Here is a 27,470-nt window from a genome sequence, read left to right on the forward strand (position 1 = left end):
TCACTCATCAGAACTGCCTTGGAAATTTGCACCCCTTGGGGTCTGATTGACTAAGCCTTCTGTAAAGCTCTCTCTCAGAGATTTTTCTGATGGGAAAGGGGATAAATTGAATTGGGAATTGAAGTGTTTGGCTTGGTTACAGTTTCTGTAGGTTTTTGCTCTTTCTCCCTCTCTCCACACACCTGCTTCTTTCTAACTGTAACTTCACGATGCCCTTAACTGCTCAGTGCACCATATGACCCTGAGCATCCCTCATGAATCCTTTGCTGAATCTCCCCCCAACCCCCGCCTGCTGGCACGGCAGGGGCTGGCTGGTGTGGTGTCATGGCTTCATGCTCACGTGGAATAGAAATAGACTAAATTCTTCGCTCTGCACATCACACACCAGCCTGCATAGAGATCTGAGTCTTTTTTCCAAACCAGTCGCTGCTGCTCCCCACATGCCTCCCCCCATTATTTACACTAATGAGGAGCACTAGAGGTAATGTCTAAAGCATTAAAAAAAAAAAAAGAAAAAGAAAAATCAACACCAGGGTAAGTGTCGTCTGCCAGGAAGAACATTTGGGGCAGCTAATGATTCAGAGGATGAGCTCTAATGCCATGATCCAACTGCCTCTTCCCAGGAAATCACATAGACTCGCTGTATTTGGGGCTCGGAGAGTGGGCTAGGTTTCCACTTCCTTGGAGTTTGTATACCTGCCTTGAGAAGTAGTGTGAGTTACTCAAGAACTCTTGACGTTCTGACTTAGAGGACGGATCACAGCCATTCCGTAGGGGCCTTGGTCTTCTCAGTGGATCCTTCCCCTTCAAAACCTGGTCTCAATGTCACATGACTTCCGGTTTTCAGAACCGTGGTCTTTCCTGTGTCCGCTCCTTGCATCTGCAATAGCAGACACTAGAGGGGGCTGTCCTCGAAACTCTTCTTGCCACCCTTCCTGACGGCCCACTGCCCTCCGTCTTCTCCATTCCTTTCCTTCTTTGGTTCATTCCTACCGTGTTGGCCTGAAGACTCAGTGCCTATCTTTGCTATTGTCATCTCTGCAGAAAACCTAACCCTCACAGCTTCCACTGGTGCCTCCTGTAGGTCTGACTTCGCGACTTCTCCCTTGGCAAGGTTCAGCTGCCTACTGCATGCATTTCTACTTTCTTACTATCACTTCAGCCTCAGATGCTCCAAAGGAAAAGTGGATTTTTTTGTTTTTTTGTTTTTTTTGTTTTTTACATCCTAAACTGGATATTCCTTTTGCTGTGTCCGTTTTGGTCATCGTCACTTTAGTCCATGTCTTAGACCACCACGTTGGTGACTCAATATCGTTCCATTCCAGTATTCTCAGAGACAGGCCCAAGCAGCCTTCCAGGGTACACGTGTGAGGGACCAGCATTAAGAACTTAGAATTGGTCGTTTCCATGTGTGACACGTTGAGGGCCAAGCACTGCGCTCCACTCTGCTGGGCTCGTTTTATTTAGTCTGCACGGTTTCCAAGAGGAAGAACTGGGTTCTACCCAGAGACAGGAACAGGCACCACTCTTCCCTGACTACTGTCCGGACATCACAGGACTGACTGTAGATTTTGAAATGGAAGGATGAATGGATGATCAATTTGGCGACATAGTGGGGGCAACTCACTTGGGGATTTTGTGACTGGAGCCTCAAGTGCCTTCCTTCCCTCCCTCTCTCATCCTCCCTTTTTAGGGTGGTAAGACTTGGTTTTGGTGAGCTTCCCCTGCACTGTGCGCCTTTGGCTCTGCCCAAAGGAGGGTGAGAAACACAAGGCTCAGCATAGGCTTTGGCCCTGAGCTCCAAAGGAGAGCCATCGAGGGGGCCAGGAAGAGTTCACTGTGCTCTGAGCAGCTCGGGTCTGCGGTCCTGCCCCTGTGCTCACTCGTTCAGCGTGTTAAATACAGTGCAGGGCTGTGTGAGGGAATGTGCTGGAAATGCCACCCCCTGTCTCACGTAAGACTGGGAGAAATACACATTATAAAACTTCTTACATAGTTGCTTACTTAGAATGATAAGAAGTGCTGCAGAAGCACTGTGGGCCGAAGCGCTTGCCAGGGAGGGCTCTTAGCTGTCATATCTGAGGATAACAGTGGGACGAGGTGCAAAAACCCAGTGGGCAGGAGGGCTGTCCAGGGCCACAGTTTGTGTCAGTCCTCTGCTCACACCATTTCAGTAGATTGAGTTCACCCACCTGCCTTCTTCCTGTCACCATGCCCATCAGGCTGTCCCTACTGCTTGTCCTTTTCTCCCCCGGCTCTGCCTGTGCTCACATACTCTTACCTCCTCCATATTCTCTAATTGTCCAAAGCCCACCGCGGCTTCAGGGTGTCCCTGGTGTCCCAGTTTCTCTTCTGTCCCAACCATGCCGTTGTGATCTCTCTGCTCTTATGGTTAATGCCAGTTCTGTCCTGAGCTGGTATGGAGTTCTCGGAGTGGGCACCGCCAGCAGCAGGATCACCTGGAAGTTTGTAGAAATGGAGTCTTAATCCCCATGGCGCCCCCAACTGAATCCAGGAGTGGGATCAGGCCCTGTGGTCTGTGTTCTCCAAAGCCCTCCGGGTAAATTTCATGCACACCCATTTGAGAACCAGGAGTTATGTTACTCCTTAAGAATTTAATGTTGTGTTGCTTTATTTTCTTATGGCATATAATAATATGTCATTTCCAAAATAAAATTATAAATTCATAATTGTGTTTGTATTTTTATTTTTACAGCATTATATATAACAGTTTAATATACATTTGGATGCATCCCTAAAGCTGTAACAGTCAGTTTTTACCTACTTCCATAGGACTCACCATCTCTCATTTTGGTTAGTAATCTATGGTATATATAGGGCAGTGTTAAATTCTTTACAACCTAAGAAACCCGTTGATAGCCTCCTATTGGTATAAAAAGCAGTCTAAAACTGGAAGGGTTGTAACTCCAAATGTGAGGTTTTTAAATGTGAGGAGGAAATGTCCTTGAGGTCATTAGATTTTTGCTACCCCCGAAATGCATGAAATAGAAACGGGGGTGGCAGGCTAAAGTTTTCTATATGACATCAATTTGGTGGAAATGATAAAAACACATTTTTTTGTGAACTAAAGCTCTTGCTGAGGTTGGGAGGTATTTCCCATTCTCTTCAAAGGCAAGGGCGACTTGATATCCGAGTGTAGCCCTGTGGGGGCTGTGTGGAATTGTGAAGGCAGTGCTGGAAGGCAGCTGTTGTTTCAAGAAAGAGTATTTTCATTTGTCGGTCAAACCCAATGCCTCGCCTGTAAGAAAACACAAATCTTTCTCTTCTTCCCTCCTACCTTTTAGGCTCCTTCACTCATTTCTCTTCCCTTCCTGATCTTTTAAGTAAACGTTAAAAATACTAGTGATAAGAGTTTTCTCTTTAGAGGGGCGCCTGAGTGGCTCAGTGGGTTAAGCCTCTACTTTCGGCTCAGGTCATGATCCCAGGGTCCTGGGATTGAGTCCCGCATTAGGTTCTCTGCTCAGCAGGGAGCCTGCTTCCTCCTCTCTCTCTGCCTGCTTCTCTGCCTACTTGTGATCTCTAACTGTCAAATAAATAAATAAAATCTTCTAAAAAAAAAAAAAAAGTCTTCTCTTTAGAAATAAATGTGGCGGGGGTAGATTTGATTTTATTCTCTTTCATCCCGGGTAGAATGTTACCCTCCTGCCTTCCCATATACAGCCATTTAAATGTGTTAGTGTAACTTTTAACTGTGGGTGTATTCTTAGAAAAGTGCAAGGGTTTATGTGCAAATATTTTAAACTAACATAAACCATACTGTGTCTTCAATCTCTCATTTCTTTTTTCCTTCCACGTAGCACTGTGCTTTAGAGATACACTGCGTTTAAAAAAAAACATTCTTACTGCCGTGTATTTGTGTGGTTTCCCAAAGGTGGACAGCCCGAATCGTGCCTCAGTGGGCATTCATATGGATGCCTCCATGGCCTTGGGTGCACATTTCTTTGGGATACAGAAGCAGGAGTGGAACTGCTGCTGTGTCTTAGACATAAGTAGAGTTACCTTGACTAACTGATGCCATACTGCTCTCCAGGGTGGCTGCCACAACCTCAATCCCACCACAGTCCAGCAGGATTCCTGACCCCCATCAGGAATTTACAGCCTTATGGGTGTGAAGTAAGAGCTCTTGAATAGCATTTCTTTGACCGTACAGCTTCTCTTCACATGCTTGCTCGTCTTTAGGCTACCTCCGTAGTAAGTTGCCCACTTAACATTGGTCCATGCTTCTACTGGCAGTGGTGTGTGTGTGTGTGTGTGTGTGTGTGTGTGTGTGTGTGTGTGTGATGTGCAGGATCTCCTTGAATAGTATGGATGTCATCTCTTTTCACTTTTAGGCTTTGCAAGCATCATCTATTCTTCCACCGATCTGTCAACTTTTCCCATAATACCCTTCACTGGACAGAAATCCTTTAATGTAATTGTTGCTGTCCTTCCTTGCCCAGAGATGGAGCTGGAGTCACGTAGTGATTCATTTTTAGTTTTTTTTCTACATAGTGATCCCGTTTTACAAACACCAAAGACCGTATAGCCTTTTCCTTTTCTTTTCTTTTCCTTACTTTTGGCATATAAAGATTTTTTCCATTTCTCTAACGCACTCTAACTTCATTCATTGCACACGCATGTTTGTATAAGTTGAAGTGACTCAGAAGGACTGAGGGAGGGAGCTGGCATTCTGTGACGAGGAAGAATAATATTCGTGAAAACAATGTCAACACACTCCATCCCAGCCTTGGAAAGTTTTCAGCTAGACCCGAGGTGGAAATCCAGTGTGATTACCAAACAAAACCTTTATTTGTTGACGTGGGCTGTTTTACGTCCCGGAGGACCGCCACAGCAGCCAGCCTAAATGAAGGTCCCAGTTCACTGTATCTTAACAGTGATTGAGTTTATGAACTATCCCATTATTTTGGATTCATGAATTAGTTGCGGGACATGCAAAAGAAAAAAATGCCACCTTACATCATTCACATCTTAAAAATTGAACCGGCATTGGAATATTCAAGTTTATATGTAAATGAAAGAGAGAAAAACAAACAGGTTTTTAAGTATTTTTCTGCCAGATAATCTCCGAGTACCTGAAATGTCTGTAGCGCTTTTCACACTATAGTGCCCTGAACAGAGTAGTAACTAAATAAATATGCTTGGAATTGTTAGATTATTTTGACTGATGGTTAAAACAAGGAGGGAAAATAATGCAGCCCTTGTTTTTTGTTCTGTTATTGAATCTTGATAGTATGAAACGATGGCAGTTTTCTTCTTCTTCCTCAAGTGCAAGCTGCCCTTTGAGAGCATTGTGTATATACATGGTCTTACCTGGTTTTTGCAATAGTAATACATGGTCTGACTCGGTTTTTGCAATGATAAATAGGTATTTCCATCCCAGTTTTATAGGAGAAACTGAAGCCGAGAGAGAGAGAGAGAGAGAGAGAGAGAGAGGTCCTTTCCCCAGAGTCCCAGATCTCCTGTGGGGGCAGGGCTGAGATTCAAACCCAGGTCTGCCTGCACTCAGGCTGGGCTCTTCTCTGCCACTCAGGTTGCCTAACATTAACATAATAAGGGAGGCCTAAGTAATATTTTGCTGAATTAACATGCGTTTATACTTACGCAAAAAGATTTTGACTAGCACGTTCTACATCCCAAAGCGAGCACTGCAGTTCAGACGTGAACTGTCCATCACATTGTTTGTTTCACAGGAAATTTGTAAACAAAAGCTGAAAACTTTTCTAGGCATTCTTCCCCTGCCACACATATTAGTGGGTGTCTGGTTTCAGGTATCACAAGACCTGTTTTCTTTACTGCTACCTGTTTTCTCTGTTAGGAGCTATGGGCACCTTCCTAGAGTGAGTTGTTTGTATCTGCTCCTGTTTGCAAGGCTAAATACCGCCTTTTCATCACTGTTCCATGGACCAAGTATTAAGACAGCGAGAAGCCTCTGTGTCAACACATCACAGATACAAACTATTCATTTTCTCATGACTATGTATCTTATTTAATCGGTAAATTATTAGCCTTAACTTCCATTCAGCATCTCTATGGGTTCTTAAATGTTACAGATTCTTACAATAGGCTTCTCATTTCCCTGGCACTTTAAGTGGTTTTGGTTTTTATTTTTGAAAAAATAAAATTCGAGAATCAGAAAATGAAAGTCAGTCCCCTTAGTACAATTTCAGAAATCATAGTTGCTGACTCAGTCCTTACTAGGGTTGTTCCCTCCCCCCCCCCCCCCGGCCCCGGTCCCTACATTAAGAACAAGAATTCTTTATCTGAAATATGTCTCTGTGCCCCGACAAAGTGACTGCCTGTGGGGTACTTTTTCTCCGCAGCCTTGTTGATCCCAGCGGACGTTACTGTCAGAAGCAGCCTGTTTACATTAACTGCCCTTGTGGGATGGACCGTTTTCCTGAGCACAGTCCTGCACTCGCTCCGCAGCCTGTATGACATGGACTGGGAGACAAAACCTGAAAGGCACCAGGGAAGGCTCAGTAAGCTAGATGTGTGGTGAATAGAAGTGGAGGCATTTGGACACAAAGAAAGTGTTGGAAGAAGGGAGCTGAGCAGGAATGGGGCGTTTTGCCCACAGAGAGCCGCGAAAACACACGAAAGAGAGTGGCTCTGACATGGGGTGGGGGAGGGGAGACCGTTCGCTGGTTCTGGAAGTGTATGTATTACTGTTGGGAAGCAGGCTCGTTTGTTAAACACTTCAACAGAAATGGAGCCTCCAGTCTCAGGGCACCAGCAAGCATGATTATTGCGTCTTCATTTTTTAAGTAAAAGGAAAAGATTTGAGAAGAATGAGGCTTCTTTGTCTCATAGGTCCTTTTCATTTTGCTGGAGTTTCCGTTCTTTACTGCAGTTTTGCTGATTTCCTGGTGGGCGTGGGACTCCATCCACAGTCATGGTGGTCACAAATATATTAAAGTAATTACATCTTGGGGCACCTGGGTGGCTCAGTGGGTTAAGCCTCTGCCTTTGGCTCAGGTCATGATCTCAGGGTCCTGGGATCGAGCCCCGCATCGTGCTCTCTGCTCGGCAGGGAGCCTGCTTCCCCCCTCCCTCTGTTTGCCTCTCTGCCTACTTGTGACTTCTCTGTCAAATAAATAAATAAAATCTTTTAAAAGAAAAAAAAAAGTAATTACATCCTCAGCATCAGGCGGCTTGTCATAGAATAGGTAGCATTTGTTATCTCTGGCTTGCTGTCTTTCCCAGAACGAGAGTCTCTTAATGGTCAGCAGCAACCCCCCAAAATCCAGTTCTCTGTATTTCTCGTTCTGTCATTTTCGCATCTTTCTGATGGCCAGTTATGCCACTTCTTTAACTAGGTCCAGTTTAGAATACTTTCTAATTCTTCTTCTTTCTTTTTTTTTTTAAATGTGGGCTCCACACCCAGCACAGAGCTCAGTGCAGGGCTGGAACTCGAGACCCGGAGGTCAAGACCTGAGCTGAGATCAAGAGGCACGTGCAGGGACGCCTGGGTGGCTCATTTGGTTAAGCGGCTGCCTTTGGTCCAGGTTGTGATCCCAAGGACCTGGCATCAAGTCCCACGTTCGGCTCCTGGCTCAGCCGAGAGCCTGCTGCTTCCTTCCACTCCGCCTGCTGCTCTCCCTGCTTGCGCTCTCCCTCTCTGTTAAATGAATAAATAAAATCTTAAAAAAAAAAAAAAAAAAAGAGTCAAGGGCATAACTGACTGAACCACCCAGGCGCCCATAGGATACTTTTGAATGGCTCATCTCTGGTGGAGTTATTCCAGGAGCTAATATTGTTCTCCTAAATAAAAAGGAATTCAAAATAGTGGCATGATGACACGCCTTTCCATTTGTGACAAGTGTATCTTTGTCACATCTGATGTTCATTGAACCCTTATCGTGAGCCACTTACTGTGTTAAGCCGTTTACTATGTTTTATCCCAATAACTCATACGGGTTTTATTGCCCTTGTATTGTAGAAGCAGGAGCGCCATGGAAGTATAAAAGTTATGATGTAACCAGAAGTTGCCCAGTAGGGGGGAAAGCCAGGATTTCAACTACAGAAGTTTTGGCCAGTAACTGTGCTGCAGAGGAAGCTGTGGAGGCAGAGTATCAGAGGGGGCCACCCATGTGCTGAGCCTTGAGAACAGAACGTGCCTGGCCTCAAGGGTGTTCTCCCTTAGTTCTGCTTTCTTGTATGGAATGCAAGCTTTTCAGGAGTTGCCTTGCAACTTTTTCTTTTTAAATACCAATTTTTTTTTAAGATTTTATTTATTTATTTGACAGAGAGAGAAGTCACAAGTAGGCGGAGAAGTAGGCAGAGAGAGGGGGGAGGCAGGCTCCCTGGCGAGCAGAGAGCCCGATATGGGGCTCGATCCCAAGACGCTGAGACCATGACCTCAGCCAAAGGCAGAGGCTTAACCCACTGAGCCACCCAGGTGTCCCTAAATACTGAATTTTTTAGACTAGATTTAGGTCCACAGCAAAATTGAGAAGACGGTACCCAGATATCCCACATACGTTGTACCTCTACCAAAGGGGTTATAATTGATTAACCTACATTGATTGATACATCGTGACCACCCCAAATCTGTCATTTACGTTAGGGTTCACTCTTAGTGTTGTCCATTCTGTGTTTGGCAAGTCTATCCACAATTATAACATCATACAGAGTGCTTTTTTTCACTGCCCTAAAAGTCCTCTCTGCTCTACCTTTTCATCCTTCCCTCTCCACTGATCCCTGAAAGCCACTGATCCTTCTACTGTCTCCCTAGTTTTGCCTTCTCCAGATGTCCTGTAGTTGGAATCATACAATATGTAGCCTTTTCAGATTGGCTTCTTTCTCTTCTGTCACCTGCATTCAAGATTCCTTTGTATTGTTTTATGGCTTGATTACCTTGCTTTTTGTAGCTAAAGAATTTGGTGAAAATATATCCCTGACCTTTATAACAACATTAGGACATGTGCGATTGGTTTTGATTCTGTGTCTCTGCTAGCTTTCCCATATCCAAATCCATGCAGTAAGTCAAGGTGGGTGTCAGGATTTGGACTGCCCTCCCCACCGCGCTTTGATAATACTGAGTACACTCTGGGGTGCCTGGGTGGGTCAGTCAGTTGGGCGTCTGCCTTTGGCTCAGGTCATTATCCCGGGGTCCTGGGATCGAGCCCCATGTTGGTCTCCCTGCTTGGTGGGGAGCTGCTTCTCCCTCTCCCTCTGCTGCTCTGCCTGCTCTCTTGCTCTCTCTGTCAAATAAATAAATAAAATTAAAAAAAAAATACTCAGTCTGCTCTACATCATACGTTTAAGAAACCATTCGTGTTTCTGAACATGGAGTTTTAATCACTTCAGTTTTGGCCGAAAGGTTAAAAACTAAATCCCTTATAATCAAGGCACTTTTTTTCCCTAATGGAAACCACAGCTTGAGCAGCTGCTTGTATTATTGTTCCCTTCTGTGGTCCCACTGGTGTGTGGGAGTTTACTGTTAGGCTGTGGAAAAGGGAGCAAATAAGAAGCCAAGAATGGGGTCATGTTTCAATAGAGAAATAATGATGGAATGTTAAAATCCTTGAGTGTTTTCTTCCCCACACACACACTTTGGACATGCAGTTTGGCTCTCTTTTTCCTTTTTAAATACTTCCATAAGGCATGGGAAAGAAGCATATATCATAGGAAATGTAGTATTGAAAACTTCCGAGACCTCAGCTTTGACTCTATATCTGCTTCCTATCTCCCTGTAGGTCTAAACTCTGAAGCCTCTTGGCCGTGTACAGCCGTGTTTTGCCTTTCTGCATTGGGGTGCTCTTCCTTTTCTTTGTCTGGGTTAAAATTGTGTTTATCTGTGTCTAATGTTTTATCCTTGTGTCAATTTCTACAGCCCATTTTCTTTTTAAAATCTGTTTCCCTATCTCCCTTTCTCATTTCTGTTCCCTGCCTCCCCCATTTTCTGTATCTTCCTCACTTTTTTATACAATATAATTTTGAATTCTACAAGTAAAAATTAAAGCCTGGGCAGCTGGCTGGCTCAGTCAGTAGAGCATGCAACTCTTGATCCTGGGTTCATGAGCCCCACATTGGGTGTAGAGCATACTAAAAAAAAAATACTAAAAAAAAAATAAAATAAAAATTAAAGCTTTATTTTGCTATTCTTAATTTGTTATGTAGGTAAATAGATTATATTTCTCCAAAAGAATCCCACCTCAATTAAAGTTACTTTTTACTTGGAAGCTTGATTTTTTTTTTTAAAGATTTTATTTATTTATTTGACAGAGATCACAAGTAGAGAGAGAGGCAGTCAGGGTGGGGGATGGGTGGTGAAGCAGGCTCCCTGCTGACCAGAGAGCCCCGATGATGCGGGGCTCAGTCCCAGAATCCTGAGATCATGACCTGAGCCGAAGGCAGAGGCTTTAACCCACTGAGCCACCCAGGCACCCCTTGATTTTTTTTTTTTTTTAACCTAGGTTTTTGATCCTTAATAGAAGCAGTTGTTTCATCCCATTGACAAGTATAATGCCAGAGATTAAAAAGAGTGGCTGGGTTCTCATTCCACAAAATGGGGTGAGTTATCAGTGACACTGTTTACCTTCCATAACCTTAATTATCCTTGAGTGAGGACCTATTCTACCATTTAACCAATTGCCAAGGTCATTTGGGGGGATTAAACAATCTGAATAGCCCTCCAAACTCTATCAAAGAAGAATTCATTGCATAAATAAATAGGGCATGATCCTTCTTTCTGCTATCTTTAGGATATTTTTTCAGCAACGCACAGGGCATAGCCAGCTCCTTGCCCTGTTGACTCATCCTGGGAGCTATGGGTAGTTTGGGGAAGCAGCCAAATAAAGTCGGGCTCAGGATGACAATGCATGAGGTACCATCCTGGGTTTACTGTTGACTTGCTGTGACCAAAGGCATAGTCCTTAATCTCAGCCAGCTTCCGTTTCCTCATAGGTCAAGGCTCCAGTAACCCCCCCCCCCCCCTCATGGATTGTTGAGTGAGATAACGTGTGTGAGAGAGACTGGCTGGGAAGAGGCATTGTGAGATGGCTTGGGTCCCTTCTGGATTTTTCTCTTTTCTAGTTTTGTCTTTCCACCTCCTGTGTTGAGTCTCTTTCTGAAGAAGCTGGTCATTTAGGAGACATCTGGGTCGCTCAGTCAATTGAGCATCTGGCTCTTGGTTTCAGCTCAGGTCATGATCTCAGGGTCCTGGGCTCAAGCCCCACGTTGAGCCCACTTCAGGCTTGCGTGCGCTCGCTCGCTCTCTCTCTCTCTTTCTGTGTCTCTCCCTCTTTCTGCCCATCCCCCTGCTCATGCTCTAAATAAACAGATAAAATCTTAAGAGGGAAGAAGCTGGTCATTTAGTATGTGATTGTCTCTTCTCATCGTTGCCAGGGCTGACATTTAACATACTCTGGCATTCAGAAAGCAGGCAGGACCTACCATCCTTTATTACATTTTCAGATTGAATGTATCTGTCAGGGCAGGAGTAGGAGCTCAGGATATTTCCTAACAGGAGGCTGTCAACAGTCTAGGTCTTCCGAGAGCTTGCTACCTAAATGGCTTGAACATTTCCTGAGGGATAGTGACCCACTTACATACGGCACCACCTAGATCAGTGATGTTAGAAGGCCTTGCTCAAACCACAGCCATGCCCTCCTCCTCTCACAAATGTAGAGTAGTCCCTGGGTTAGATGAGATTTTTATTTGAGCCAACCATTAAAAATTGGACTTGTTTCCATAAAAATTCAGATTTCCTGCCTCTGGAAATCAGCAGGTGCTAGAGCTATCAGATTACCGTCTCCACCTTTTTATCAGTTTTACCAATTCACAAGACTTTTCTGGTCATGTAAGTGCTTGATTTTGAAACTACAAAATATGTGTATTTCTCCTGCTCTTCAGAGAAAGCATTTATTAAGTGTCTAGGGTGGACTCCAACCTGTGCTGTCAGGAGACATATTTCTGCTATCAGGATGCTTGTTGGTCAACTAAGAAAACAGTACAAAAACAGGCGAAGTCGGTGGGAAATCACTGAGTGTTAGACTCTGGGAATAAATATGAGTGAAGATCAGCATTGGGCTGAGGCCGTCAGGGGAAATTGCATGGGTGACTGGGTTTGAGCTGGTGCTTAAATTTGTTCCCTCATTCGGAAGTCATTTATTAAGTACCTGCTGTGTGTCTTGAATGGTATTGAGCACTGGGAATTAAAAAAATGGTATTAGGCACATCCCCTGTTTCTTTAGAGAGTTTACTGTTTAGTGTCCAAACATAGACATGTAAGTAAATAAGGACAATAAAATATTTTATATGTTTGGATAAAAATCTGTCGACAGATAATGAGATCACTAAAGAGTATGGTCAACTACATACCTGAATTAAGATTTTTTTTAATAGAGTGGGTGATGAGTGAACTGATTCTGGATAAATAGAGTAGCTAAGCCAGGGAATAGAGGAGAAGCGTTCCATATACTGAATTCAGGATGAGAAGAACCATAGTTCCCCATGGATGGGTCTAGATGGGTTTTAGCCCAGTGAGAAGAAAGTGAGGGCCAGATTTTGGACAGCCTGTGTATTCATTAAGAAGTGAAGTTTACTTAGATTTCATCTGACTCAGGTATTCAGTGCTTAGATTTGAACATGACTGCTGAAGTAGATGGAGAGCCACTAAAGTCAGAGGATGGAGGGGCATACATCCCAATCCATTCTTCATTGCCTCCATCCCAGCTGTAGGGCTCAATCACCAGACTCTCTTGCTCTTTGATTTCCAGATAAGTTCAGCCAGTGGATTGCTAGCCCCAGCAGGAGATGAGCAGGAAGAGAATGAAGTCGAGGTCTTTAATTTTCTGGCCTCCTCCCTTGAAGGATCACCAGGAAACAGCCCTCTCTCCCCTTCTCAAGGCGGTCTTATTTACACCACTTTCTCCTTCCAGTAACTAGTCCATCCCCTTGTCCCAGCGGGCCTATGGTGGGGCTTCTCTGCTACTGTTCCTAGGTTATCACTGTGCTTCCCTGCAGTTCACCCACACCCTTAGCAATAGTCTCATTATAAATAAATCCTCTGCAAATCATCCTCACTTAAAATATGATTCGATTTTAATTTTAAGCAGTAGTGTAAGGAATAGTTTCCTAGAATGGAAGTCAGGGGGCAGATCAGCCCACTAGAAAGCTAGCCAAAGTGAGGGATGATGCAGTTGGGAACTTAGAGTAGTAGGAAATAGAAAGGAACTGATTGATAACAGGAAGTTGAATTAACATCCGTTAGATGTACGAGATTAGGGAAAGGGAGGGGTGGAGATGACCACCCAAAGTTCTCACTTGAGTGGCTGCTTGGTTCAAGAAGTAAAATGATGGGTTTGGTTTTGCATCTGCCAATTTTTAGAGCTTTGTGGGAGAGCTGCTGGAGATAACACAGCAGGGATAGGGTAGCATTGATGTGGAATTCGGGTGGTCTGGCTGGAGGGAAGGTTTGTGTTGTCAGTCTTTAGTTGGTCCTTGGAGCCAGGATGATAGAGGGGTTCGCCCAGAAGAGATGAGAGGGTAGGAGAAGAAGTAGAATAAAGGAGGAAGATGGTCATGCCCAGAACTTAGAAAGGCAACGAAAGGACCCATACTTTTTTTTTTTTTTAAGATTTTTTCTCTATTTATCTGACAGAGATCACAAGTAGGCAGAGAGGCAGGCAGAGAGAGAGGAGGAAGCAGGCTCCCTGCAGAGCAGAAAGCCCCATGCGGGGCTCGATCCCAGGACCCTGGGATCATGACCTGAGCCGAAGGCAGAGGCTTAACCCACTGAGCCACCCAGGTGCCCCAGGACCCATACTTTTGCAGAGACCAAGAAGGAAGCTTGAACGAAGGCAGAGAGGGAGAGAATCAGTATTGATTGCACAGGTGGTGGGGGAAACCCTTGCAGAAACCAAGTGGAGTGAGTTTATGGAGAGACTTAAAAACGAAGGCAGAGGGGCGCCTGGGTGGCTCAGTGGGTTAAGCCGCTGCCTTCGGCTCAGGTCATGATCTCAGGGTCCTGGGATCGAGTCCCGCATCAGGCTCTCTGCTCAGCAGGGAGCCTGCTTCCCCCTCTCTCTCTCTCTCTGCCTGCTTCTCTATCTACTTGTGATTTCTCTCTGTCAAATAAATAAATAAAATCTTAAAAAAAAAAAAACGAAGGCAGAAGAGCGTGATTGGGGCTAGAAATTGAAGGGCTGTTATACGCTTACTTATTAGCACTGAACACTTGAGTCAGATGAAATCCATTCAGGTTGTGTTTTACGATGAGCAAAGTGGTCCTGGACGGGTGGAAATGAGAATGGGCTTGACACCTAAACCTGTGATACCAGTAGGAAGTGATGAGGATCGAAGCCAGGAGAGTGGCAGGGAGGGCGGAGGGCAGAGTGATTGCAGGGGTCCAAAGGGTGAGTTAGGGGAGAATGAGTACAGGAGAAGAAAGATGAAGATGACCCCAGGATTTCCACATTAACTCGTCAGCAGCCACATTCAAACCTAAGACATTTAGGGGTTCCATCATATTTACAGTAATAGTGCCCCAGAAAATTTCTGATAATTCTGAAGAAGCAACTGGCCAATTAGATACAATGAAAAATGCAGTTTTCCCATTTTCAAAAAAACAGGGAAACCATTTGCATGGTATGAAGTAGAATGATGCCATTTTGAATCCAGATCTACTTAAGTTCAGGGATGGAGTTTCAGAGTTGAACTAATGGTCTGACTACTTTGTGTTGTATAATCTTAGGAGGAAAAATAAATAAAAATACCCATAATTTATGGAAAAACTCACCGTATTTTGGCTAATGATTTCTTTCTGTTCTTTGGCTTTAATTCCTATTTTCTGTATTTACATGTTGAGCCTGTTGGGTTGATGTTTGTTCTTTCCTTCTCCCCCAGTTCATTTCTACAGCCACCTCCCTAAATCATCATAATTTTAGGAACTAACTAGGAACAATGTAGGAATTGGATTTTAGAATAGAATATACTGTGTTGTAGTAGTTTGAGTTTATGGGTTTTTTTTTTTTAATGATGCTCAAGATTAAGGGAAATTTCAAAAATTGGTAATAAGAGAAAATAAATACAAATAAATAAATACATACATATAAATACAAATTTGTAAACAGAAAAGTTTACAAAACATGAAATATAAATTACTTATAATAAAAATGAGATCCACCTTTATAAGAAAAATGCAATTAAAATTCCAATAAAATACTATTTTTTAGTATATGAAATAACTGGACTGAATGCTACGGTTGTTTTGCAATGAGTGGCACTGTGCATGTGGAGATTGAATCAGATACTTCCTGTGGATGGATGGATGGACTAGAGAACAATAGCCCTGCCTCTAAGAAGAGATCTGAGGATAATATTGGGGAGGAGACTCCCTTTCCACCCGCTACCCTCTGGCACTCTGTGAATTTTTTGGCAATTGTTTATATTAAGTAATCTTTAAAACTCTTCCCCTCACTCCAGAAAGGGGAAGCGAAGTTGTTCATGAACACCAGCAGTTTTGGTGAAGGGTTTAGGTAAATGAGTTTTCCTACGCTGTTGGTGGAAGTGATCATTCGCATAAAGTTTTTAAAGGGCATGATATTGGTTGGTGCGGTTCATAATAAAAAGAAATGTTTAGGACACCTGGGTGGCTCAGTGGGTTAAGCCACTGCCTTCGGATCAGGTCATGATCTCAGGGTCCTGGGACCGAGTTCCGCATCAGGCTCTCTGCTCAGCAGGGAGCCTGCTTTCCTCTCTCTCTCTCTCTCTGCCTGTCTGCCTACTTGTGATCTCTCTCTGTTGAATAAATAAATAAAATCTTAAAAAAAAAAAAGTGTTTTATCTTTTTTTTTTTTTAAGAATTTATTTATTTATTCGGCAAAGAGAAATTACAAGTAGGCAGAGAGGCAGGCAGAGAGAAGAGGGAAGCAGGCTTCCCACTAAGCAGAGAGCCCGATGTGGGGCTCGATCCCGGGACTCTGAGATCATGACCTGAGCCGAAGGCAGAGGCTTTAACCCACTGAGCCACCCAGGCACCCCAGAAGTATTTATCTTTTACCTGGCGATTCTACTTCTACATTTCAGCCCTCTGGATCCTCCAGCCCAGCCTGCATGCATAGGTATAGCCAGAAATTCAAGAGTAGATGTACTGTTAAGGTTGACCATAAGTGCAGATTCCTGCCCAGGTTTATTTGCTTCCTGAAAAATGGCAACTTGTTTATTTATTTTTTTTATCGTAAAAAAAGAAGTGCTCGTTTCTTTATGTTTGGAAATAGCCCACTGGTTTTAAAGCCCTGTTATTTGAACCATTTAGAATATATTTCATTTGCACAGTGGATCTGAAAGCTTTTAAGGTAATGTTGGTGGCCTGGTTCTGAAAGGGGTAGAAGAAGAATGTATGCCTTCATTCATTCACTATTTAATAAGCACCTACTGTATGCCTCGTGTGGGGCAGTGCTGGGGTGCCACACCGAATAACAGACGTGGTCCTGGCATTTCAACATTCCAGGTTTCCTTTCTCTTAACCATTTCTGCTCATTTTTACCTATTCTAAGGTTGCTTTGGTGTTCTGGTGCCATTTTTGTTGCTTTTGTTTTGCTTTCTCTTTTATCATTTTGCCCCAATTTATGCAGTGTTTTTCTGTTCCCAGAAAGAGGGAAATGCCAGTAGCGTGTTGTTGTTCTCTTGAGTTATGGGCCCACAGATGGGTATTAGAGAGGCCTCAGCTCTCATTCCATTTCATTTTATTTACACACATAAAGTTGACCACGGCACTGAAGGGGCGGTGAATAGTAACACTTGAGATATAGAAGAAGACTTATCGCAGGCCGTGCTCGTTAGCAATAAGGGGGACCCAGGAAGCACGACTCACAGGGAGTCCCATCTTCAGCAGGGTCATGGAACTTATTTCCCACTGATCATTGGCCCTAACATCCCAGCTAGTAACAAACATGACAGACCTGAATACGGCCACCTCTGACTTTCTCTGTTATTTCTACACATCTCAGCATTATTTCTCTCTTCTTAATTACTGTGTTTCCATTTTCATTTCCTACAGCGGACCTTGTTCCTCCAAGTAAAGGAGAAGGTGTGTAGCCTCATAGCATCCTACAGGTACCTGAAACGTAGGTGCCTCTGGGAGGGGCCTCTTAGCTGTGCCTCACATCTCATCCCTTCTGAGGCCAATCACTGATTATCTTGAAGAACACACCATAGAAATGAATATTTTCTGGATGACAGTTACTTCTTGTCAACATATAACTATGCAGTATAGTTTTAGAAACGGATCGCGAAAATGGTGGCTAGTACCGATCTTTGCTTTTTAAATATTACTGTAAATTCATGTAAGCTGTAATTGATGGGCATGTCATTGGTGTTGAGTTAGTTCCTGTGAGTTTCTTGGTTCTGGAGACAGAACAGTTCTCAAAATGGAGACATTTCCTGAAATCATCAAAGCTGTTGAAAAACAATGCAGTTTCCTCCCTCTCTAAGACCAGGCTTTGACAGTAACATCTCAGAACAGATGTTCGATGATCTCCAAATGTTTTTATTTGGTGGCACAAAGACTCTGTTATTCATGAAACGGTCCATTAAAAAATTAGTTCCTTCATGGGGGGGGGGGTGTGGGAATATGTGCTCTGTAAATCGATTTCACATTTTGGCAGGGAACTGGCTCTTCAACCCTTTAGATTGTCTCCAGGCTTGGCCTCTGACGGGCCATAGCAGTTCCAGGGAGTATAGTAACACAAGAGCTCAGCATCTTTCCCAGAGTACTTAAAGTTGACTCATCTGTGAGCGTCATATTTCTTTTGTAAAAGAAAAGAAGCTAAGTAAAAATTCGTAGAAAACTGGTCTTAATACAGTGAGAGAATGCAGCCACGCATGTTTGGTGGTCGTTTGGACTATTCCAGTACAATCTACTTCTGCAGCTTACACTTTTTCATTATAGGCTCCTATTGAAAGGAAAAACTGCCATCCTAAGATAACATGGGTCAGCTTAGGATGGTACCTTGCAAGGCATCTTCCAAGAGACGTCAGTATAACTATTTAAGAGTGTTGGGAGAGGGGCGCCTGGGTGGCTCGGTCATTAAAAGTCTGCCTTCGGCTCAGGTCATGATCCCAGGGTCCTAGGATTGAGCCCCATATCGGGCTCCCTGCTCAGCAGGAAGCCTGCTTTCCCCTCTCCCATTCCCCCTGCTTACATTTCCTCTCTGCTGTCTCTGTCAAATAAATAAATGAAATCTTTATTTTATTTTATAAAATAAATAAATAAAATCTTTATTTTATTAACACCCATTGGGATATAAGGGACTGGTCATTGTCACTCTGATGTCCTGTCCTCGTGCCACTACCCTCCATACTTTGCAGTCCTTCCAGTGGGACAGAGGTCAGCAAAGTATGGGGCCCGAGGTCCAGATCTGACCTGCTGTCTGTTTTTGTATGTGAAGTTTGATTGGGACACAGCTGTCCAGTTTTGATTCCAGATTGTCTGTGGCCAGTTTCAGGAGAGGTCACCAGAGGGGTAGTTGCAACTGAAACCATTTAGCGCATGAAACCTAAAATATTTACAGAACAAGGTTGCCAACCCAATGCTGTAGAAAGTCACATATATGCCATGACCCATTGTTGAGAACATTAAGATAGTTACATTAAGATAGTTGGTGTATTTAGGGGGCGCCTGGCTTGCTCAAGTGGTGGAACATGTGACTCTTGATCTTGGGGTTATAAGTTTGAGCCCTAATTGGGGGTAGAGATGACTTAAAACTAAAATCTTGGAAAAAAAAACTTTGATATATTTAGATTTTGAAGGCATTTGTGGGATATAAGAAATGTAAAATATCATTAAACATATGGCTAGGACAGTGTCTAAAGTAATAATACATGTACACAAAGAAACATATAAACCAAAATCTTCCAAGGTAGTCCAGAGGAATTGTAGGGAAAAGAGGAAAGGTATGTTAGCTGACTGTTGGCTGTCCAATGAACAATTAAAACAATGAATGAAAGAATCTATTTTTCTGAGGTACAGTATGTTCAAACGTTAAAACATTTGGTCATAGTTGTTCCTTTCTTTTTCTTTTTCTTGCATCTGTGTGTGTTAATCGGTCTCAGAATATTTTCTTATAAGTGCTCCTAAGGTCTCCCTGTTCAGCATAGGTGGCAAACACAGATGAGACTAGAAATTTAGAATTTATTCAGCTGAGGGATGCCTTGGGCGGCTCAGTCCCTTGATCATCCAACTCTTGGTTTCGGCTCAGGGTCGTGAGATGGAGCCCCGAGTCGGGCTCTGCACTCAGTGGGAGTCTCCTTGAGAGTCTCTCCCTCTGCCCCTCTTTCTGCTCTCTCTCTCTTTCTCTGATGTAAATAAATAAAATCTTTTTAAAAACATTATTCAGCAGAACACTGACACGACAACCATACCAAAGATGATTATTCATTTGGTCCATAATCCAAAATATATTTGAGGCTACTGGTAGGTTAAGGTCCCAAACACAATAGAAAAAGAACTAAAGAATTGCTTAAAGGTCAAGTCCCCAAATTGGCAGAGGAGAAAAATGGTGTTAAAGGGACAGTTACATCAGGAGTCCCAGGCTCTATTATACAAATCAGATTATCAGCAATCGTGTCAAACAGAGCGAGGAAAACAAAGGATGAGAGTCCTAAAGCTCTTATTTCATGAGAGGAAGCATCGTGTTTTGTCAGGAGATACCTTTTTTCCCCAAAAGGACTCTGTCACCCGAGAGGGGACTTGAACAGTATCTGTGATCACAGTTTTAAGGGAATGCAGAGATGTTCTGGACCCACACTGTCTAACACGGCAACGACTGGCCGCATGGGGCTGCTGAGTTCTTGTAACACGGCTGGTGTGAGGGGAGCTGTGCCACGGTGTAACACAGACACAGGATTTTCAAGACTTAATGCAAGAAGTAATAATAATAATAATAATAATAATAATAAAGACTTAATGTAAAAACAGAAGGTAAAATATCTCATTAACAGTTCTCTTATTTAGATGTATTGGTTTAAGTAAAACATTGAAATTAATTTCACCTCTTACTTACCTTTTTTTGTAGCTGCTAGAAAATATATGATTGCATATGTGGCTCATGCTGTATGTTGGTGAAGCAGCACTGATTCTAAAGGGTCATGTCTTATGTGATACAGGAAAGTGACTGCAGTGGCACACGGTTGCTCTATGAATGCATTTCTGAAGGGACGGGGTGGAATTGAGTACAGGCTTGTGTGCTCTCAAGTGATCTCAGCTCAGAGATCGAACATCTGCACACCACGTAAAGACTATTGGACATACATGCAGATTCCCCCTGCCCTATTTCCCCCTTATTTAGAAAAATTAGAAAATTTTTCTAAAATACTGATCACAAATTTAAAGCAACGTATTTCATACCATTGGTAGGTTTTCATAAATTATACCTGGTTTAATGATGTTTGATTATGTTCGGGTTCCAAACCAGCAATTTCTTTTTTGAGTCTTCTAACAGAAAGTACAGATTAGTACAGAAACTGGAAATGTTGGGCAAAAATTGGTGTCTCTGTCAGGTGGTTCTGGACATTCTAACCAAGTGGACCTCTAAGTTTGAATTCTCACGGAAAACTACTTTTGTGTTCCTGAGGATCACATTCCAGTGTTCAAATACTGTCTGCTTCATCCTGGAAGATAACTTCAACTGCTTATTTAATCTCATCGATTCTTCTGGTCCCTAAAAAGTGTTACTTGAGGCTCTGTGCACAATTCAGATAATGATTTTTAAGTAAACCATAGCACACCATTCCTTTCTTCCTCTGATGAATGAAAACATTCAGCTAATACTCAGAAACAGGCAAACCTTGTATATAGTCAGGCAGCTCACTTTTATTTATAATTTTGAAAACCTGCAGTTACTTATGTGTTGGTTCATTGTTTGCGAGTCCTGGGACCAGAGCAATTTTCTGTCTTTTGTTCGGTGGACATTTATTAAGGGCCTATTGTATGTGAGGTATTATGCTTTTCTGCATTGAGACATGTTGAATTTGGGGCTGATGAGACTCGCAAGTATAAATATCCAATAGACTCCTAGACATATGTCTCTGGAGGTTAAAAGAAATTTAGATGACATCAGATGTATTTATTATATATTTATACAGCCATTTGCAGGAGAAAAATCCAACTGTTTAACGTTGCTGATCTTCAAAGAAATGCAGATTACAGGCAAGAGATGCTTTTTTAGTACCCAGTGAATTATCTAACTTAAAGCGTACTCACTGCAGGGGGCACCTGGGTGGCACAGTCATTAAGCATCTGACTCTTGCTTTCACCTCAGGGCATGAATTCAGGCCCTGCATCAGGCACCTAGCTCAGAGAGGAGACTCCAGAGTCTCTCTCTCTCCCTCTCCCTTTGCGCCTCCCCGCACTCACTTGTGGGTTCTCTCTCTCTCAAATAAATAAATAAATCTTTAAGAAAAAAAATGGAATACTCGCTTCTGGCAAGACTGTGGCCCAACTAAGATGCACATGGTAGAAATACAAATTGGTTTAGGTATTTTGGAAAGCGGGGTAGCCTGGCATGTTCAACACAAAGAATTGTGTGGCGCCCTTGGCTTTAGTAATCCAGCACTAGAAACTTTATCTCACAAAAGCAAGCCAAAAAAGAGGAAAGAAAATCATGTGCATCTTGAGAACAGGAAAGGAAGCTGAGGGTTGCTAGATGGTTAGTTGTGCTAAATACTGAAAATCCTCGCTGTTGATCCTCGTGGAAGCCCTTTGAAGTGTCCCCATGTTGTGGGTGAGGAAACAAAGCTCAGACGGATTAACCATGTGTCAGTGGCCGAGTTGGCACTTACGTCAGTCTTACCCTAACTCAGACTCATTGTGTAAGAACAGAAAAATAGTTAAATCCCTTATGAAATGGGATGCAAGCATTCTAAGTAAGTGTAGTCATGTTGGGGGGATGTCGGAAAATGTAGAGAGGAATGGAGATGAAACTGGAGATTTGCCGTAATTATTACGAATGTGTACAAGGACTGAGTAGAATAGAGACATATGAAAGTTTGATTTGTTCTCATGGCAGAATCTGTTAAAGTGGTACGGATAATTGCTATCATTTCTTAAAATTTTTAAGAATTCTGTTGCTGTTTTTTGTGAACAGGGTATAATCTAACATTTTATACAATATTTTCGAATGTTTTATTCGTACTCCTCCCTATCTCTAAAGGTATATGACCTGTCGTATCTAGGTATGTTCACTACATTGTCCTCATCGCCCGCCCCGTAACTCCTGAAAATCTCCCTTTGGAGTCCGTCACCAGCAAAATCCCTATGTCCTTAAGGTGTTCTCTGACATTACTTTCATCTTGTTGAACCCTGACCTGGGTATGCCCTGAAAACACCACTTCCCTGAAGCCCTCTCTGGTGGCAGCTCCTTTTTTTGCCCCAGAGTTGAGGAGCTGGGTTCTTCATTGCTCCCGTGACCATTCCACTTTTCCCCTCCCTAGAAACTCTCAGCTTTCTCCTCCTGTCCTCAGACTCTCACCCGCTATCCCGTTGTTGCTCCTGTCATCTACCACGTGTAGGGTCCCTCCGTCATTGCTCCATAATCCTCACTCCTGGCTCACTGCCTCTCTCTTCACCATTCCTTCTCCCCTCATTCTTGGGGAGTTCAGTGCATATGTATATGATCCTTTTAAAACCCCTGGCCTTGGGGCACCTGGGTGGCTCAGTGGGTTAAAGCCTCTGCCTTCAGCTCAGGTCATGATCCCAGGGTCCTGGGATCAAGCCCCACGTCGGGCTCAGCTCTCTGCTCTCCCCTCTCTCTGCCTGCCTCTCTGCCTACTTGTGATTTCTCTCTGTGCGTCAAGTAAATAAAATATTTAAAAAAAAATAAAAAATAAAAATAAAACCCCTGGCCTCTTAGATCCTTCAGCTTCTCATCACCTCAACCTTTACCTCGCATGGTTGCCCCCTAGACTGTGTCATCACCGACCACGACATGCTTCCATTGTCTCAAAGTGCACGCCTGCTCCTCTGACCACTCCTCTGCCTGGCTCTTGAGCTCCCTCCCTCCAGAAATCCTGCCCCATCAGAACCCACTATCCATTGACTCCATTACTTTCCACCCTCATTCCTCCCTCCCAAGAGGTTGTGTCCAGCGCAGGTGCCACAGACAGTGATTCTGTTCTCTCTTGCATACATCCGGGCTCCTCTGCCCTTCCTTCACGTCTCATCCTCACTTGGCAGTTTTACAGTCCTGGCTGGACCCAAATCTCTGTCCGCTCTGTGCCAGCCCCTCTGCGTTGCCCATTGGCCGGAGGAAAACATACAACTCTACTGTTGGGTTTCGCTTCTAATTCATGACTGTAAACCTCAGGTGAGAACTTACGGCTGTCCGGCAGTCATGATGTGTCCTTCACTCTCAGTGGACTTTTCTGTGGTCTTCTCTTTTCTCAGCCCTCCCATAGCTCATCGCTCCATCTTATTCTCAACAGATGCCTTTCTTCTAGGGAGCTTCCACTGCTCCCACTGAGCTCTCACAGGTGACCTCCTGCTGAGGGCCAACCCTTCCACTCCCATGTCCCCTCTGCCTATCCCGGGACATGCTCCGGAAAATTCCATCCTCATGGTCTTGTCCCTCCCTTGGCCATTCCCATAAGCATCCACCACATTAAAGATCCAATCCCACGTGCTCCCTTCAGCTACCACACCATGTCTCTTGTCCCCTTCACAGGCAAATGCCCCAAACGTCCCCTGCTGTCCATTCCTGTTACTCCCACTTCTCCCTTCTCAGCCTCTTAAATCCAGCTCAGGCAGGCTTGACCTCAACCATTCCACTGCTTAAGTGAAGTTGCTAAACCTGACAGTTGTCAGGCCTCATCTCTCTCGCTCCTTGAAGTGCTCAGCTGGCTTCTAGAATGCACCCCTTCTGGATTTGCCTCTCACTCCCCTGGCCAGTCCTTCTTAGTCTCCTGGGACTCAAGCCTTAGACCTCTTCTCTGGCTGCACTTAAGCCCATGCCCATCATCACCAGGTGCCGTGGCTTTGAAGATCATCTAGGTACTGATGACTCCTAGGCTCTCTCAGCCAGACTTCTCTCTGAGCTCCACACGTTTATGTTCCTCTACGAGCTTTGGGGATATCTCTGTTTGCCTGCCTAGCAGATGTCTCAGACTGAACTCAGGATCCTACACCCACCCTTCCAAACCTGCTTCCTTCAGCTGCTCAGGCCAAATTCTCACCTTTTCCAGCTCCCTGCCATCTCACAGCTGGACGATTGCAGGACCACCTCACTGCTCTCTGCCTCTACACCTTGTACCTGCACAGTGTGTTCTCAGAACAGCAGCCAGAGTGGTCCTTCTCTAACGTTGGTTAGATCACTTCCTCGTGCATCCCCCCGGCAGCTCTCCATCCCACTCAGATAGAGCTACAAGTCTTCAAAGCTGTACGTAATCTGAACACCTGTTATTTTTCAGACTTTATTTCTCTTCCCTCTTCCCTTGTACTCAGCCCACTCTAGCCATACTGGTAGTGTGCCAAGCAGGCAGCCACCCACCCATCCACCTGCAGCTCTTTGCCTAGATTTTGGGCTATGATTCGAATTCATAGAACACACCTCCCAGTGGTGTCACAGCTCACCTTCTCAGCCATACCTCCTCTGGACACCCTGCCCTCTGTCCCCCTTGCCCAGCCCTATTAACCACATTTCTCACCCCCGACCTATTACATACCCTAGTCATTTATCCTATTTACTATTGTCTCCTGCTACAATGTAAGATTCAGAAGGATAGAGATTTTTATCTGGCCTATTTATTGACTTTTCTCTCCAGCATCTAGGATAATGCCTCCACCTAACAGATGGTGAAAAAACGTCCTGAGAATATGAATGAAAGTTTATTTCCGCCCAATGCCCCATAGACGCATGCTGAGAGATTGGCCTCATTATAGCTTTTAATTCCTTTTCAAGTTTCTCAAGTGTTAGATTGTAAGCAGCCTTCAGAAAATGACTACCAAGAAACACTGTCTTTGGCTTGAGTACATACGGTCTTTTATCCTAAGCTGTAAACAACTCCTCTAGAACAGAGCAGAAGTGTCATCAATATTGAAAGTATATAAACAGCCATAGATGCTTGAAATTTTTAGGAATATGTTCAAAGGTCTTCACAAATCCCCCAAATTATGGATACTGTGATGGTATATTCTTCTCTCATGAACTTCCCACAGAACAATAAAAAGGAAAGAAGGAAGCCACATGTGGTTCCAGATGCCACCTGGCTCGTGGCCAGCCTCACTCATCAGAAGGAGGCTCACCCCGTGGCCCAGCATCGCTCTGCTCAGGGTTTTTGTGCTTGTGCAGAGCAACACCCCACATTACAGCCGCTCACGAGCTTTCGGCGTTGCCCGCATATTGTTGAAACCAAGGATATCAATTCTGTGAGAGCCCAAAGGTCCACTGTACTATTTTATCCTACCTGTAAGAGTTTTAAATACTTATTTTTTAAACAGTGAGCTCCCCCAGGCCACTCGGCCTTCATTTCAGAAGATCACCTGTGTGGGTGTTAATTACAGCTAAATGCCAAGGTGATTCCTGGGAAAAACAAAATGAGCCATCATTTGTAACAGAGTAGGTTTTCGCTTTGAGACCCAATTACAAACAGGCATCCATTCCGTTTGATTTTGGTCATGGGGTAACAAACTCTTGGTGTGAACAACAAATGAAAAAGAAACGGTTCGTAATTGTTTTTCCATCTGTAAGCTGATTCTTCGATACATATTCTCGTTGAAGAAAACCTTCTGCCATGGTAACTTTTTCCCCCAATGATAATGATCAGGAGTCTTTGACAAAGAAGAGTGGGAGTAAAGGAAGGGGGGATGCTGTCGCCACGGTGACAGCTGTCTAGCGTAAACATCTCACATCTCTTCCGTTTATCGTGTGTTTTAGGGCAATTCAAGCTGCTGGAACAAGACCGAGATATAAAGGAGCCAGTGCAATATTTCAACAGTGTGGAGGAGGTGGCTAAAGCGTTTCCTGAACGTGTGTACGTCATGGAGGAAATAACATTCAACGTGAAGGTAGTTCTCGAAGAACCAAATATTTATCCTCACTGAAATAATTTAACTTTCAGGTCATTGCGTGCACAGTGTGTTCCCCTCTGTGCCTCGTAGGAGAGTTCCGTCCTCCTCACGGACTCCTGTCAATGGCCAGAACAGATCTTTTTAAGAACCGCGTGAGCTCTAGCTGACCTGATTCTCCAGCAGGTTACAATGATAACATTACCTCTGGCTTGAACAACTGTCAAGGCAGATCAAAAGATCTTTCTTTCTTTTCTTTTCGTTTCTTTTCCTTTCTTTTCTTTTCCTTTCTTTTCCTTTCTTTTCTTTTCCTTTCCTTTCTTTTCCTTTCTTTTCTTTTCTTTTCTTTTCTTTTCTTTTCTTTTCTTTTCTTTTCTTTTCTTTTCTCTTCTCTTCTTTTTTAATTTGGACTTTATTCTCTAACACATCATGGTTGTTTGACCGGCTCTTCTGTGAGGCTGGATGCTTCACTTATGGGAACAAGCAAAAAGGCGTATGACACGACGAATACCGAACACTTAAAGAAAAAGAGAGAAGGTTCCAGAGTACTCCCCGACGTCCACTCATATTCGTTCCATCCTTTGCAGACTGTGTCTGTCGGTACACACAGGGAAGATTGATGTGTAGAGTGTGGCCTCGTAGGTATTTATTGATCTTTGTCCCTCAGAGAAAAGCTAAATAGTGTTTACTGTGCTGTATTCATTTTGCATTCTTAAAGGGACAGTTCTGTCCCTGGCTACGGAGTGCGTGAGCTCCTTTGACTAGACTCGCTGTTGAAGAGGGACTAACCGGGGAAGCGGTGTCACCGAGGCCCAACCTTTTTGCCTGTGAATCCATTGTTTTCTCCAGCAACACCCACAGTTATGCTACATCAGTCTTAAAAGTGTTCCCATCGAAACCATTAACCTCCTTTCAGCAGGAAGTCCGACTAAGTCACATTCTCTAAACATTTCAATATTTTGGGGGCAAGATGCCTGTTTGTTAGAAATCATGCTCTATGTGAAAAACAGACTGTGGGGTATCTTAGTCCAAGAATGCAGCAGTGTCTTTGTGGATGAGTCACTCCACCCACACGCCTCAGGAAAGGGGGAAACATGCCCAAGATGGCTTCCTTACTGGAGCAGTGCTTCTGCCCATTTGATCGGCCAAGCCAAGTCGTCCTTCCAGTCAGTTCTAAAATAGAGCGGCTATCATCTACTTTATGTGGTCTTATGAGTAAAATGGGTCCATTTTGTGTCCTGTCAAATTCTTTACTACCTAAATTATGCTGGTACTCAAAAATATTTATAACTTGTAAGCCCTTCAGTGACTTAGTCTGTGAGTCCTCAAGGCAACTTGAACTTACCTTGAGGATTTGTGAAAACATGTCCATTTTTAAATGTACCAAGAGTCGTTGGTCAGAAGCTAATCAAATCCTGTTTGATTCTTGTTTTGATATGATTGA

The 27,470-nt window shown here is 43.7% G+C and overlaps 1 protein-coding gene across 2 annotated transcripts in view; it reads left to right on the forward strand.

Annotated features, from left to right (window-relative positions):
• GAREM1 (GRB2 associated regulator of MAPK1 subtype 1) overlaps positions 1–27,470 on the forward strand; it is a 199,883-nt gene that overhangs the window by 134,115 nt on the left and 38,298 nt on the right. For both annotated transcript variants that reach the window (XM_082699589.1, XM_082699590.1), the window contains exon 3: positions 25,896–26,026. In XM_082699589.1, the coding sequence (XP_082555715.1) occupies positions 25,896–26,026 (131 nt within the window). The remainder of the gene's footprint in view (positions 1–25,895; positions 26,027–27,470) is intronic.

This window comes from Mustela nivalis (assembly GCF_964662115.1).
Source record: "Mustela nivalis genome assembly, chromosome: 14".
In the NCBI taxonomy this organism is placed as follows: Eukaryota; Metazoa; Chordata; class Mammalia; order Carnivora; family Mustelidae; genus Mustela; species Mustela nivalis.